The sequence below is a fragment of the Clinocottus analis genome, unplaced genomic scaffold, assembly GCF_023055335.1.
Source record: "Clinocottus analis isolate CAN_PGR_092001 unplaced genomic scaffold, fCliAna1.0.p SCAF_5, whole genome shotgun sequence".
NCBI lineage: Eukaryota > Metazoa > Chordata > Actinopteri > Perciformes > Cottidae > Clinocottus > Clinocottus analis.
In genome coordinates, this window is record NW_027176207.1 from 2278740 (window position 1) to 2292505 (window position 13766).

Consider the following 13766-nt stretch of genomic DNA (forward strand, 5'->3'; position numbering starts at 1 on the left):
GCTGTCTGGAGCTGGTCCTGCCCCCTGCCATGGCCCTGCTGATGCCGGTCCTCTCTACTTCCTTCTGCTGATATGGATTGTGGTTAGTTGGATCATGGTCCATGCCTACTACTCATTATATGAATACTTTATGTCATATTCATTGAATGTGCTGTAACTCCGTTACCTTGTTCATTCTGGTCACATGAAATCTATTGCTTCAGGGGAGAGGGATCCTCCTCTGTTTCTCTTCTGAAGGTGTCTTCCCTTTTTTCCCTGTGAAAGGGGTTTTACTATCTTTATTTGGGAGGTTTTTCCTGATCTGATGTGAGGGCCCGGGGCAGGGATGTTATGTGTACAGATTGTAAAGCCCTTCGAGGCAAATCGTGTATGTGTGATTTTGGGCTATATAAAATAAACTGATTTTATTAAAATAAATAGATGAATTCTGTCTATTGTGTCTGCATTTTAAAAGTGTCCACTAGGTGGCACTACTGTGAAAACCTGCCATCATGAGGCTCCCAGTTGTCTTCCATTGATGAGCTACAATGGATTAGACAGCGGTTCACTGGGACATCCAGTAGAGCTGCTCTAAAAATGTCAACGTCAAGAATGGAGATGTGGAAAAAAAAAGGTAAAGAAAGACGCCCGTGGGCATTTAGCCCGATAAAAACACATGAACTAGAGAATTGCAAGCAGAAAATTGCATGTTTTTGTACATGCATCAAACATTTCATTTTGGCAAAAACAAGTAAATAAATAATTCAAAATGACTTCTCATCTCGTGAGGAAGACGTTCAAACCAGTGAATAAAAAGAATAAAATAAATACATAATTGTACACAATATTTTTTAATGAAGTCACGCGATGTTGCAGCAAAGTGCCGTCCCATTCATATTCACACCATCAAGCCCTGAAGACTCTCACACTCAACCAGTCAGCAGCTGACGTCAGTGAGTCCCTGAGGGTTCAGGGCTTCAGAGTTTAGGGTGGAAGTTGGGATTGGGCCAACGTCCCACCACACACGGTCATGACAGTCGCACCACTGCTTTGGGTCGAATTGACTTTAAACAACTATGATCAGTATATGTCTCCAAAAACGGACATGTTTTTGTTGATAACAATGTTCCAAATAATTTTTTTAACGGCCTCTGCAACAGAAACAGGTGTGTGTAAGAAGGTGACCTAACATTTATTAGCAAACTCATTTGAATCAAATCATCATCAAAATGTCAAATCTAAACCTGAGACTCAGGATTGGAGCTTCAGTAGTCTGAGGTTCAGCCTCCTGGTCTGCCCGGTTGTCGGGTTCCTGGGCGGACTGTTTTTCTTCTTGACCTCCATCTACATCACTGAAGACAGGATGGCAGCTTCACGATTGATTGAAGGTACTGTGAATCAGAAACGGTTTGTTACCAGGTATGTTTCATCGACATGTTGTGTTTCTGTGGGGGTGACACACTGGCACATGATTAAGTCCTCACCATTGTGTTGTTAATGTCACTGTCGCACATGCCGTAGAGGAAAAGCTTTATCCTCGGCTGACACACAGGCTAACAGTCTAGGATCCGGGTCGGAACCGGCAGAGTCCATATAGAAACTAAAGTAAGCTGATGGAGGAAGGGTGGAAAAGTTCAAACGGCCTGGGTCGGCAACGGGAATTTATCTTGGAAAAAACTTTAATCCGTCACTGAACTCCAGATTTCCGCATGACTTGGGCTCCAGATATGGTTTTGTTGGTCACATCGGTCGTTTAGTCGTTTAGTTTTTCTCTTGACTCAGAAACAGAGTTGGACTAACCTCAGGTGTCTTTCTAGTTTGGGTCAGAGTTCACCTCAGCAGATAAGTCCTAACATTGTCTGTGTGTGTGTGTGTGTGTGTGTGTGTGTGTGTGTGTAGATTCTCAACCACAGCAGATCTCTGCGTCTGAGTCCCCAGTGGAACCGGAAAGGGAGGGAATTGAGTGAAGCTGGACAAAAGCAACATGCTATGTCTTCATCTGTAAATGTTTCAAGTTAAGTTTAAAAACTGAGACTGGAGTTGACTTGAAAGGATCCCTCTGTTTTCACTTCACATCCGCACAAATGCGGCTGTGAAGACGGCTCTGAACTGCGTATTAGAGCCGTCTTCTTTGGGCAGAATTGATCTAGCCCCTTGACGTGCGCTAGCAGCAGAGACATGGGCCCAATCCCAATCCCAATCTCAGCCCTTACGGACTCACGGACTTTGAGCCGCGCTCCCGTTGAAGTCCTTGAGGGTTTAGGCGTGTCCCATTGTCAAATTGTGGCGTGCCCTGAGGGCTCTGCATTTTGAGCCCTTTACGAACCCTTTCCGTGAGTCAACATTAGATGCTGACTTTGTCAAAGGGAATTACCCACAATGCATTGCAACCTGAGGTTAAACACGCAGTTCCCGATGGAAGAATGACGACGTGGGCATTTTGCCCTATAAAATACACTGTACACTACAACATTATGGATTAAAAATATATATATTGGTGGCTCGAGGTGGGTGGGGCCAAGCTCCGTTGCCCTCTATAGGCCGGCCGCCACTGCTGTTAATTAACATATTACACCATAAACAGTTAGTGAGTTCATTAAGGCTGGAGCCTGCAACACCCTCTCTCCTTAGACTTTCACTTCAGATCAAGAAAAGCTTCCTCCAGCAGGATTTTACAGTACTTTAAAAACAACCGGTTGTCTCCCATTCAGCAGCGCAGCAAAATGTCTATCAGAATTGTTTTAAAGGCTGCGTTCAGTTGTGTATAACTATCATCACTTGTTTTTCTTTTCTTAAAGATTCCACAGAATTTAGCCGACATCCATCGACACTCGCTCAGATTACTCCACAATGCCTTGGCAGAATATATGAATTTGTCCATGCATCCATGTTGAGGATCATCAGATTAACCTCTCCATCTCTGGAGGTCCCAGTCAGCATGCAGCTGCTGCCTCCTAATGAGAACCAGAGGGGCCCTCAGGCTGGACCAACACATACGCACATAATGGAGATAAAGATCGAAGAAGAAGAAGGATGCGGACGTGTCTTAAAACCCTGGATGTTGTCCCCACACTGTAGGGAAATGTAAATGTGTCTATTCAAACAACAAATGAGTAAATAAATAGATGAATTCTGTCTACTGTCTGAGTGTATTTTAAAAGTGTCCACTAGATGGCACTACTGTGAAAACCGGGCGTCACGAGGATCCCAGTTGTCTTCCATTGATGAGCTACGATGGATCAGACAGCGGTTCACTGGGACATCCAGTGGAGCTGCTCTGAAAATGTCATCATGTGCAGGAAGTGTTGCTGGAAAACATAATGTCAACCAAAACCTGAAATGTTACTATTGGACCATTGATGTTGTGTTTACATTGTTAATATTGGAGCTTTGTGTTGACTGTGATCCTCACCGGAGAGACGAGATGACGACAACTGGTAGTTACTTTGTTTGTACTTAATATTACCGGAGGGCTATTTCTTCTTCACATAATATCAATAATAATGACAATAAATAGCAAATATGGGGCAAAATCACCACCCCACTAAAGGATAAAATAGAAAGAAATTAAATTTAAAAAAGGCTAGCATTGTGTCGTTTAATGCACAGTTGTTTGGGTCATTTTCACTTTTGGCTCGCACATTCAACATCACAGGTTATTTTTTCATCTGAAGGTGGGAAATGATCTGATGCTCGTGGCCGCAGTGAATGAGGAAGTCCATTTATGTGTCGTGATCGCAAGTTCCTGTCGCTGACAGAGTTGAACCCTGTGGCTATGTGCTAAAGGGTCGGTTGAATCAGTACGAATGTTCAAGTTAAATATGAATGTTTATCGTACAGCCGAACCAAGACTTCAGTTTTTTCCGCAATTACGTGTTTTCTTGAGCGAGACACCAAGAGATGTCTGCGTGTCTGAGTGATTCTCCAAACCTGCTGACGAAAACATCCCTTATGGGGGATGGAGGGATGGATTTCCCAATGTTGAAGCATTGCTCTCTCACTGTTCCAATGATCACTGGAACAGCTGGAAATGGCGACGGACATGTGGACAATAATGCTGTTAGGCAACTCCTGCTCAGTTGGCAGAAGCTTATGTGGTAAATAACTGAATAAAATAACTAAGGAATGATCAGTGATCACTTTCAGGAGACACCTTTTCATAGAGACCTTTTTATTAGTCCAAGTTGACTCCCGGTCAGCTCCATTGACAAACATTACAACAGGAAATAGTGTCTGAAAAGGTCTACGGCAGACTAATATGACTTCTGACTACTCATCACACAACTAGATGTATATCTGGACTCAGTGGTGGGCCGTCTGGGCCTGATAATCCTTCTCTCCTGGACTAAACAGAATCACAAAGTTATAGCTATTTTATAATTTAATTGTCTTTCACAAATACACAACATATATTACATTTATTTTTCCCAGCTCCTGTCTTCCTCTGTTGCTCTGCCTGCAGGAGAAGCTTTCTTCTAATCACATGTGTTCTCTCCGGTGTCTCTATGTCAGCAAAGCAGTTTACGAAGGCCTTTGCAGATTAAAGTACACTGAGAGTGGACGTTGCGGTTGATTGTCATGGTCTTCAACAAATCAGATCTTTAGTTTGACAAGGTGGGCGGATTCATTGACGTCCAGTAAAGTGACCTTGCTGGTGAATTAACTGCTGATTTGTTGGTCGATTAACTTATCACGCCTTTCGCACAAAATATTACGGATACGTGGTGAGTGAAATGCTGGTTGTGTTACTTTTTTTTTACATCTGCAGTCATATTTAATTATACACAGCTCTGTTGGGGGAGTCAGTTTAGTGACTACCAGAGGCTATATCACCATTCAAAATCCAAATACATGAACAATTACTGCTTCAACGACATAACTGCAACTGCTGGTGAAAGTCATGACACATCTGAACAACTGACACCCACATGCACAGTCAGCATTGGTTTTATTCTGGTGTTTGAGCCAGATCAAATCAAGAGGAAGACCAGAGGTGCATGAAACCATGTGGCTTGTTCGCAGCGTTGCATCACAGTGAGGATCTGTGTGAAAGCATAGGACCAACCCAGAGAGGGCTGGCCCCTTCACTAACCTAATATCTCTCTCGGCATGTTTGAGCGGAGGCTCTTGTTAGCTTCTTCAAATAGTCCCCTGACAACTGCAAACATGGAATAAACTGAGAAAGCAACGAGACAAGCAGGTGAGTCTTTACATTATTTTCATCCCAAGGTTTACGCCTGGATGCTATGAATAAATCAACGGTGTCGAAAAACAATAAAGAGCCACGTCTTTAAGAGTGCAACTATTCCACTATGTTGGTGAAGAAAACATCTTGTGCACAATAGTGTCATTGTTGACACGGCAGAACTGGAACCAGGCCAGAAAGCATCGGTGCTGAAATGCTTTTATTTAAGATATTAGGTCTTTCAAATGTCTTATCTTGTTACTTTCTTCCCCATGCATGCTTTTAGACAATAGCGTTTTAATTGTACAGCATTTGATAGGATTGTACAGTAGTTTTGACTATTTTTCTTAAACTTACAGCGAGCTCTGAACTCTGACCACAAGGACATCCTCTTCCGTTCTATGGTGTCGTAAGGTCCGTGAAGCAGCTGAAATAAAACCCAACCGTCTCCTTCCTCTGACTCTTTGACATAGTTGCAACGCTGCGTTCATCCACAGTGGTGTAATTGCCTTTTGTGACATGAGGACTAACTTGAAAGTGTCCCCACAAACCAAACTAACGGACTTCACCACAAAACTACGTTACTTGTCGGGCACGGGGCTTCAAAGGCAACACATACTGTAGGAAATGCAGCCATGTACAGTGGGACAGAGGCAGTCACTCATTGTTCTGTGATGTAATCCGACTGTATTTAACATACATGTCATTTGTATCCACTCTGAATGTGTAATTCATTGTCATCCACTTTTGAGTTCTCATGTAAAACGTTCACAATTCCCAGGTGAAGACAGAGCAGCTCACTATGGAGCCAAAAGAGGGACGGATGCCTCGATGGAGTCTGGGGTCCGGCTCCGGTCTACGTTACGGCTCGTTCGTGAACAGCCTTTCATCGCTCACACCGAAGCCGGAGGAAAAGGAGAAACCGGCCATATCGCAGAGACGCGCCTACGTAGCTGTAGCCGTGCTCTGTTACATCAACCTGCTCAACTACGCAGAACGGTACACAATCGCAGGTGAGAAGACCTCTTGTGTGTCGACAAACACCCGTGACCCAATGTGGCGAGCTCACACGTGCCTTCTTATTGTCATACAGGTATCCTTCCCAACATTCAGAAATTCTTTGACATAAGTGACAGTAAGGCTGCACTTATACAAACAGGTATGATGAGGCAGAAATCACACTCTTACACAAACACACATATTTTGAAAGTCTGCTTTTCACCCTGTGTTACTTCAGATGAAGTTATGCAACATGTGCTGCAAGTGAATTGCAGACAACCGTTGGTTATTGCATGGCAGAAACATAAAAAAAATAAAGCTTGATCGCCCGCCGTCTTGCAGCTGCTTTAGAAACGTTTCCTTCATTCATTATAAGGCGTTAATGTCTCACATTGTGATGAAGGAATTCATTCGTATCAATGCACTTCTAGTTTTCATCAGCAGTTTCCTGCTTTTGGCTCCTCTCTTTGGTTACCTCGGGGACCGCTACAACCGTAAATACATCATGATTGGTGGATTGAGCGTGTGGCTCGTGACTGCAGCCGGCAGCTCTTTGGTCACAGAGTCGGTGAGTGAGAAATTCATGTGTTCACACTTTACACCATACAAGAGAAATGAGAGGCAACCAGAGCAGATGTCACTTCCTGATTCTTGTGGTTTGTCGTCTTCTATCATTTGACCCCATCATCTATTTGCAGCTCAAATGTCGAACTGAGTGCCAGTGCAGTCAGCTTCTCTTGTTTGTTGGTTTGTGGTCTAAAAAACTCATCCTTAGCACTACAAACATGCAAGTCTTAAGCAAACATCACAGGAGTCAAAAAACACTGCCAAACTGTTTTGTAAATGTGTGCAGTGTACAACATGGACCTCAACAGAAAAAGGAATGTCATATGTTAAACAGAGGATCTTTGTGGTGTTTGCACTGAATGTTCTTAAACTGTCTCTCTGCTGTTGTCTTGAATTCATTAGTACTTCTGGCTTCTGATGCTTTTGCGAGCCATGGTCGGGATAGGAGAGGCCAGCTACTCCACCATTGCTCCCACCATCATTGGCGACCTCTTTGTTGGGACTCAACGGAGCGCCATGATCTGTGTCTTCTACATATTTATCCCCGTAGGAAGGTGAGCAACCAACTCAAATCTAAGTCAATAACTGTGTGTTTTTATCTTTTGTTGTTGCTACATATTTCAAAACGTGTCGGCTATTCAATTAAAGGTGTGTTGTCTGCATAATTATGATAACACACTTTGTTGTTTTTCATTATCTGAGCCAGTGGAAACATGTAGATGTTGAAGAGAAGAGGCCCCAGTATTGAGCCTTGGGGAACACCACTTGTCATCCCAATCAGCTCTGATGTGTAATTAGCGACCGAAACAAAGTATTTTTGGTCCTTCAAGTAGGATTTAAACCAGTAGTATGTCACTGAGATCCAGTATTACTAAGACTGAAGTTCTGCCACTGTCTGTGTTTAAGTGGATGTCGTGAACAGGAGCAGTTTCACTCAAGTGGTTTGACCTTTCTGTGTATTTTCAGTGGTCTTGGATACATAACAGGAGCAGGAGTTGCTAATCTAACAGGAGACTGGCGCTGGGCTCTCAGGGTGAGAACAGTTTCACTAACAGACTTATGAATCTGAGCTAAATACTGATCAATATTTCTAAATGTTTCTGTTATCAGATCACCCCCATCTTGGGTGGAGTGGGACTGGCCCTGCTGGTCTTCTTGTGCCCTAACCCACCCAGAGGTGCAGCAGAAACCCACGGAGAGGGAGTTACAGGGAAGAGCTCTTACCTGGAGGACGTCAAGTATCTTCTGAAAAAGTAGGACACGCAAACCAGATTAACACTCAGTGCGTTTACATGATGGCATTAATTCGAATCTTGCTTTAGTCGGACTATGCTCTCTTTCGGGGCAACTGCTGTTATCCGAATATACATGGCAGTGAATAAATCGAATCATTGGCCGAATGCATGTCATATCCGATACGATAGGTGGCGCTGTTTTCATTACATGTAGTGGTGGTACAGCCATCTCCGCTTGACCTCTTCACTCTTTATAATGGAGAGAACCCCGCTAGCTTCGGTGGTTGTCGGGGAGCTAGCAGCAGCGCTAGCTGGCTACAGCAGGGAGCTAGCAGAGACACCCACCGATGGTACTATCGGCTCGTAACCCGACTTTTACGTTTGTTTGTTTCTGCCGGCCGTGACAACTTATCGTCTCTTTCGACTTCCGGGTCACGACCTGGGAGGGAGGGAGGGAGGAGGCGGCGGGATCTTGAGCATGCGCACAAACGCATTGTCCAGTTCCGATCCGATTCAGCGTTTACATGCAGCGTTATTCGAATTATCAATCGAATCGAATCGAGTTATCCAGGGGTGTTAATCGGATCGTAGTCGGACCGCAGTTATTCGAATAAAGGTGTTTACATGAACTGGATAATTCGATTTTAGTCGGACTAAGCCAGTTATTCGAATCCATGTAACCGCACTGATTGTAGTCTGGCTGGAAATTCATGAGGCCAATATGGGTATTGATTAAGAGTGTAAAACATATCAACTGATACCTTTGACTTAAAAACTGATTTATTGGCTCTACTTAATACTGTGCATTAGTCCGTAAAATACACATTTATATGTGATTCATATTTCAGATCTCCTTGATTTGTTCCTCAGTAAAAGTTATGTGTGGTCCACGTTGGGCGTGACGGCCACGGCCTTCCTCACCGGAGCCCTGGCTTTCTGGACGCCTACTTTTCTGTCCAGAGCTCATGTCAGTCAGGGACTCCGACCGCCGTGCGTCAAAGAGCCCTGCAACTCCACAGACAGGTGAAGCATGACCTTCGACCTGTTGACCTGAATATGAATGGACCTTTCGTTTACCTCACTTCATTTCACACTTTTAACGGTGCTCTCCGCTTCTTCTCCCGGTGCAGTTACATCTTCGGTGCTGTGACGGTGGTGACGGGCATTCTGGGAGCGTGTCTCGGCAGCGGTTTATCCAGATGGTTTGGTGACAAGGTCCCAAATGTGGACCCACTCATCTGCGCAGTCGGCTTGCTGGGATCCTCCCCTTGCCTCTTTTTCACCATCTTTGCGGCATCAAAAAGCATTCCCACAGCTTATGTAAGAGAAACATGTCTGGAATGATAACTTTGATGCATGGCTCTGGAGATTTCTGTCCGTCATTCTATTTCAGACCGAACTATCTCAACAACTATTGGATGGATTGTTATCCTCAGGCTTTGATGATCCCCTGACATCACTTCTACTGCCATCATTACATTTTGTTCACAGGAAAACTGGTGGATTTCAATCAAATTTGGTACACACACTCATGCCCCAATCAAACTTTGGAAAGAATATTCCAAAGTTGCTGGGAAGAAGATTCTGTCCTGGCCGGGGAACAATGGACCAGTTATTTACCCTTAAAGGGCTATTGGAGGGATCATGGAAGTTTGCCTATTGAGTTACATGTGTTTTGTGGACTTGGAGGAAGAGTACGGTTGAGTCCCTCTGGGTTTTGAGACCATGGCACTCTGCAGGAGAACTCTGAACTGCTCCCTCTTTGGTTGAGAGAGTCACTGCATTGAGTTGTAGGGACAATAATTATGTTATTAACATGAAGCACAAGACCTTCATATCAACTTCAAAGTGAATCACTTCCTTCAGTTCCTCAGACAACATTGTCTTCTTGTAGATAACATGATGCACACAAAATCTAAAATAATTGACATTAAAGTGATATTGCAGCCATGCCATCTATGACACTCACGCTCCAAACAAATGGCAGCTCATAAAGAATATGTGCTAATGTCAAAAAGTATAGAACGAGAGACATTTAATCAATCGATGAATCCCTTTCTGTCTTTAATGTCTCATTTCAGGTGTTCATTTTCCTTGCTGAAGTTTTGATATCACTGAACTGGGCTGTCATGGCTGACATACTGCTGGTGAGTTTCAAATATGTGTGTGAAAATAAAAACATGTCTCCTAAAACATGAAGCTAACTGGTTGTTTTGTGCTATGTTTCTTACTTCAGTACATAGTCGTACCGACCAGAAGGGCCTCAGCTGAGGCCCTCCAGATTTGCTTCCTTCATCTCCTGGGGGATGCTGGGAGTCCTTACTTAGTAGGCGTGGTGAGAAAGAGTTCAATGTTCCCACTTCCTTTTCACTGTACTGTTTCATCAATAGTTCCTCTGTGAGCTTGAGTAAACTACATCCTAAAGCTGCCTTCACACCTTTGCCAATAGATCTCTGATGCTATACGCAAATCTAAACCTGAGACTCAGGATTGGAGCTTCAGTAGTCTGAAGTACAGCCTCCTGGTCTGCCCCGTTGTCGGGTTCCTGGGCGGACTGTTTTTCTTCTTGACCTCCATCTACATCACTGAAGACAGGATGGCAGCTTCACGATTGATTGAAGGTACTGTGAATGGGTCATAATCGCCCTTGTATTCTCTATAAATGGTGAAACAGTATGACCATGACTCAAAGAAGACTGTTTTATTTAGTATTTCTGTGCAGGAGTTCTGTGGGGATGACACACTGGCACATGATTAAGTCCTGACCATTGTGTTTACTTGTTAATGTCACTGTCACACATGCTGGAGAGCCCTCCCTGAACAATGACCCTCTATTCAACTCACTACAAAATAGCACTCCTCATGCAGTTTAGACCACATTCTCCTTATCTGCACACAAGCGCCTGTGACACACTGGCGGTCTAGTTTTTCTCTTCACTCGGAAACAAAGATGGACCAAACGTAAAAAAAATTAAACAAAACACACCGAGACGCACGGCTAGAAAGGCATGGCCCTCCAAACCATTGTGCTCCCTCTTGTGCCTCTGTTGTGTTTTTCAAGTGGCTTTTTTGGACATGGCCAAGTTTCAATATTCTAAACTCTTCAGCACCAGAAACCTGGTTGCAAACTTGTCCCAGACTGCCAATTTAAATAAAGCAGGAGGCCGACTTCTCTACTTCTCTACTGGTTTGATGCAGGTAGATGTGGTAGGGCTAGCTAGCTAGTTAGCTGTTGGATTAGGTAGGTAGGTAGGTAGGTAGGTAGGTATGTAGATAGATAGATAGATAGATAGATAGATAGATAGATAGATAGATAGATAGATAGATAGATAGATAGATAGATAGATAGATAGATAGATAGATAGATAGATAGATAGATAGATAGATAGATAGATAGATAGATAGAAAGATAGATAGATAGATATGTACTTTATTAATCCCCAAGTGGACATTTTTTTGTCAGAGTAGCATCCCACACTTACAGACATCAACATCAATTAATGGAATAAACTAAACACACAAGATCAGTAATAAAAGAAGAGCAGGGATGGCAGATATATACAGAATAAAAAATAGAAATAGAAAATATGTATATATGTATATATATAGATATATATATATATAAACAAATAAAATATACATATACCTATACTCCACACACACACACACACACACACACACACACATATATATATATATATATATATATATATATATATATATATATATATATGTGTGTATGTATGTATATGTGTATGTATGTGCATATATGGGTGTGTGTGTGTATATATATATATATATATATATATATATATATATATATATATATATATATATATATATATATATATATACATACACATATACATACATACACACATACTTATATATACATTTATATACATATATATATATATATATACATATATATATATATATATATATATATATATATACATATATATATATATATATGTATATATATATATATATATATGTATATATATATATATATATATACATACACAGAGTGTATTCAGATATGAAATAAGATGTAACGGAAATTAAATTAAAATTAAAATGATCAGCTTTACGCAGCCTGTAGTGAGTAAACGAGTGCGTTATTCATTTTCTGTTGAAAGCGTTTTTGACACGGTCACGCCAGCAGCGACGCACGTTAGCATGAGCGCTAACGTGGTCTGATCACGAACCAACTAGTGTACGCCTGGTCACTTAGTTTCCTTCATTAAAATTAGTGCTCTGTTCTTTATTTTCAAATGTTTGAACATGTGTGTGTAATTGTGTGTGTGTGTGTGTTTCCAGGAGTTTCCCAACCACAGCAGGGTGCTAATTCTGAGCCCCCAATAGAACTGAGCAACGGGGGAGAAAGCAACAATACAAATAATGTATTTGTACTATCGTAAGTTAAAAACTACTTTTGACAGCAGAAAGTCGAATCATATGTTTGTTTTTTTAAAAAGGCTTGTTTGTTTACCCAGACTTCAATTCTATATACTGTATTACAAATTTTTGTTTTTGTTTGCGATATTACCATTAACTCAGGGACCCTTTGATGTTTTCTGCTTAACTTAAAAAGTACATGCTTCTGATTTTTTTTAATGTAAATATTGTTTTTCAATACATTTGCAAGTGAAACTTTGTTTCCCTCCTTCAACCCGGTTCTTCTTTCTGTCCATCCCTCCCTCTCTGGCTAATGATGTATATTCCCTTATCAATTACATTAAAATAAATGCACCTTTAAAAAAGCACTGCTAGTATTTTAGGATATTGCAACCTCATTGTTATGCTGTCAAATCCTCCGCTGAAACTTCTCAGTGCCCACTGTGTAGGAGATACTGCGGCCCTTCAGGCTTTTTGCAGCCACAAAACCTTTGTTAGAATCTTAAATTGGCTGCGATCAGTTGTTGTGGATTCTATTATACTTGTTTTTTTCTTTTTTTTTAATGATTCACCTGGATTTTTTTGCTGACAGCCATCTTCAGTTTGTCCAGTTTAAGCTCCAGCTCAGATTACTCCACAATGCCTTGGCAGAATAACATGAATTTGTCCATGCATCCATGTTGAGGATCATCAGATTAACCTCTCCATCTCTGGATGTCCCAGTCAGCATGCAGCTGCTGCCTCCTAATGAGAACCAGAGGGGCCCTCAGGCTGGACCAACACATACGCACATAATGGAGATAAAGATGGAGGGCTCCATTCTCTACTCGCTGTATTTACTGTAACAGTTGCTGGAAATCCATTTCATAATTCCACTTTCACAACTCACTTCAGCGGATCCACTTTAGAGATGACTGAACACCCCATATGTTGTTCATGCGCAGTGAGAAAATGTATTTGTGTTTCTTTTTCGTAACAAATAAACAGAGTACTTTTGGTCCCTGCAGCGTATTGTGAGTGTGTCCACGAGATGGCAGAGCTGCACTTCTGTAAAACTATTATGAGGCTCAACCATTGATGAGCTGCATTTACCAGCAGTGAAGACAATGTACACCCAGCCTGGCAAACAATTGTTTTTATATTGTTAAGAAAATATATACACATTCATGGTGACATATAAATTATCACATGTGATGAATGAACAAATATGGTAATAGCCTATATGTTTCATTCCATAGGTAATTATGGGTTTCATTCACGTTTTGCGTATAATCACGTCCATTCTTTTCTCATTATCCATGTTTTTTCCATTAGTATGTTGTGTGGACAGTACACCCATCTCTTCCCCACACGCCGAGGACACACACCCAGTGTTAGTGTTAGCTCTCCTCTGGCTGAAA

At 42.0% G+C, this 13766-nt stretch overlaps 1 protein-coding gene across 1 annotated transcript; it reads left to right on the forward strand.

Moving 5' to 3' along the window:
* The first annotated feature begins 5120 nt into the window (after window positions 1–5120).
* Window positions 5121–13213, forward strand: spns3 (SPNS lysolipid transporter 3, sphingosine-1-phosphate (putative)). Its single transcript, XM_068600550.1, has 14 exons — window positions 5121–5179; window positions 5946–6177; window positions 6258–6323; window positions 6595–6731; window positions 7133–7284; window positions 7697–7763; window positions 7841–7983; window positions 8836–8988; window positions 9096–9285; window positions 10047–10112; window positions 10202–10300; window positions 10415–10586; window positions 12289–12385; window positions 13090–13213. Exons 2-14 carry the CDS (start codon window positions 5967–5969, stop codon window positions 13112–13114), a joined length of 1578 nt encoding a protein of 525 aa, XP_068456651.1. The 5' UTR covers window positions 5121–5179; window positions 5946–5966; the 3' UTR covers window positions 13115–13213.
* The last annotated feature ends 553 nt before the right edge of the window (window positions 13214–13766 follow it).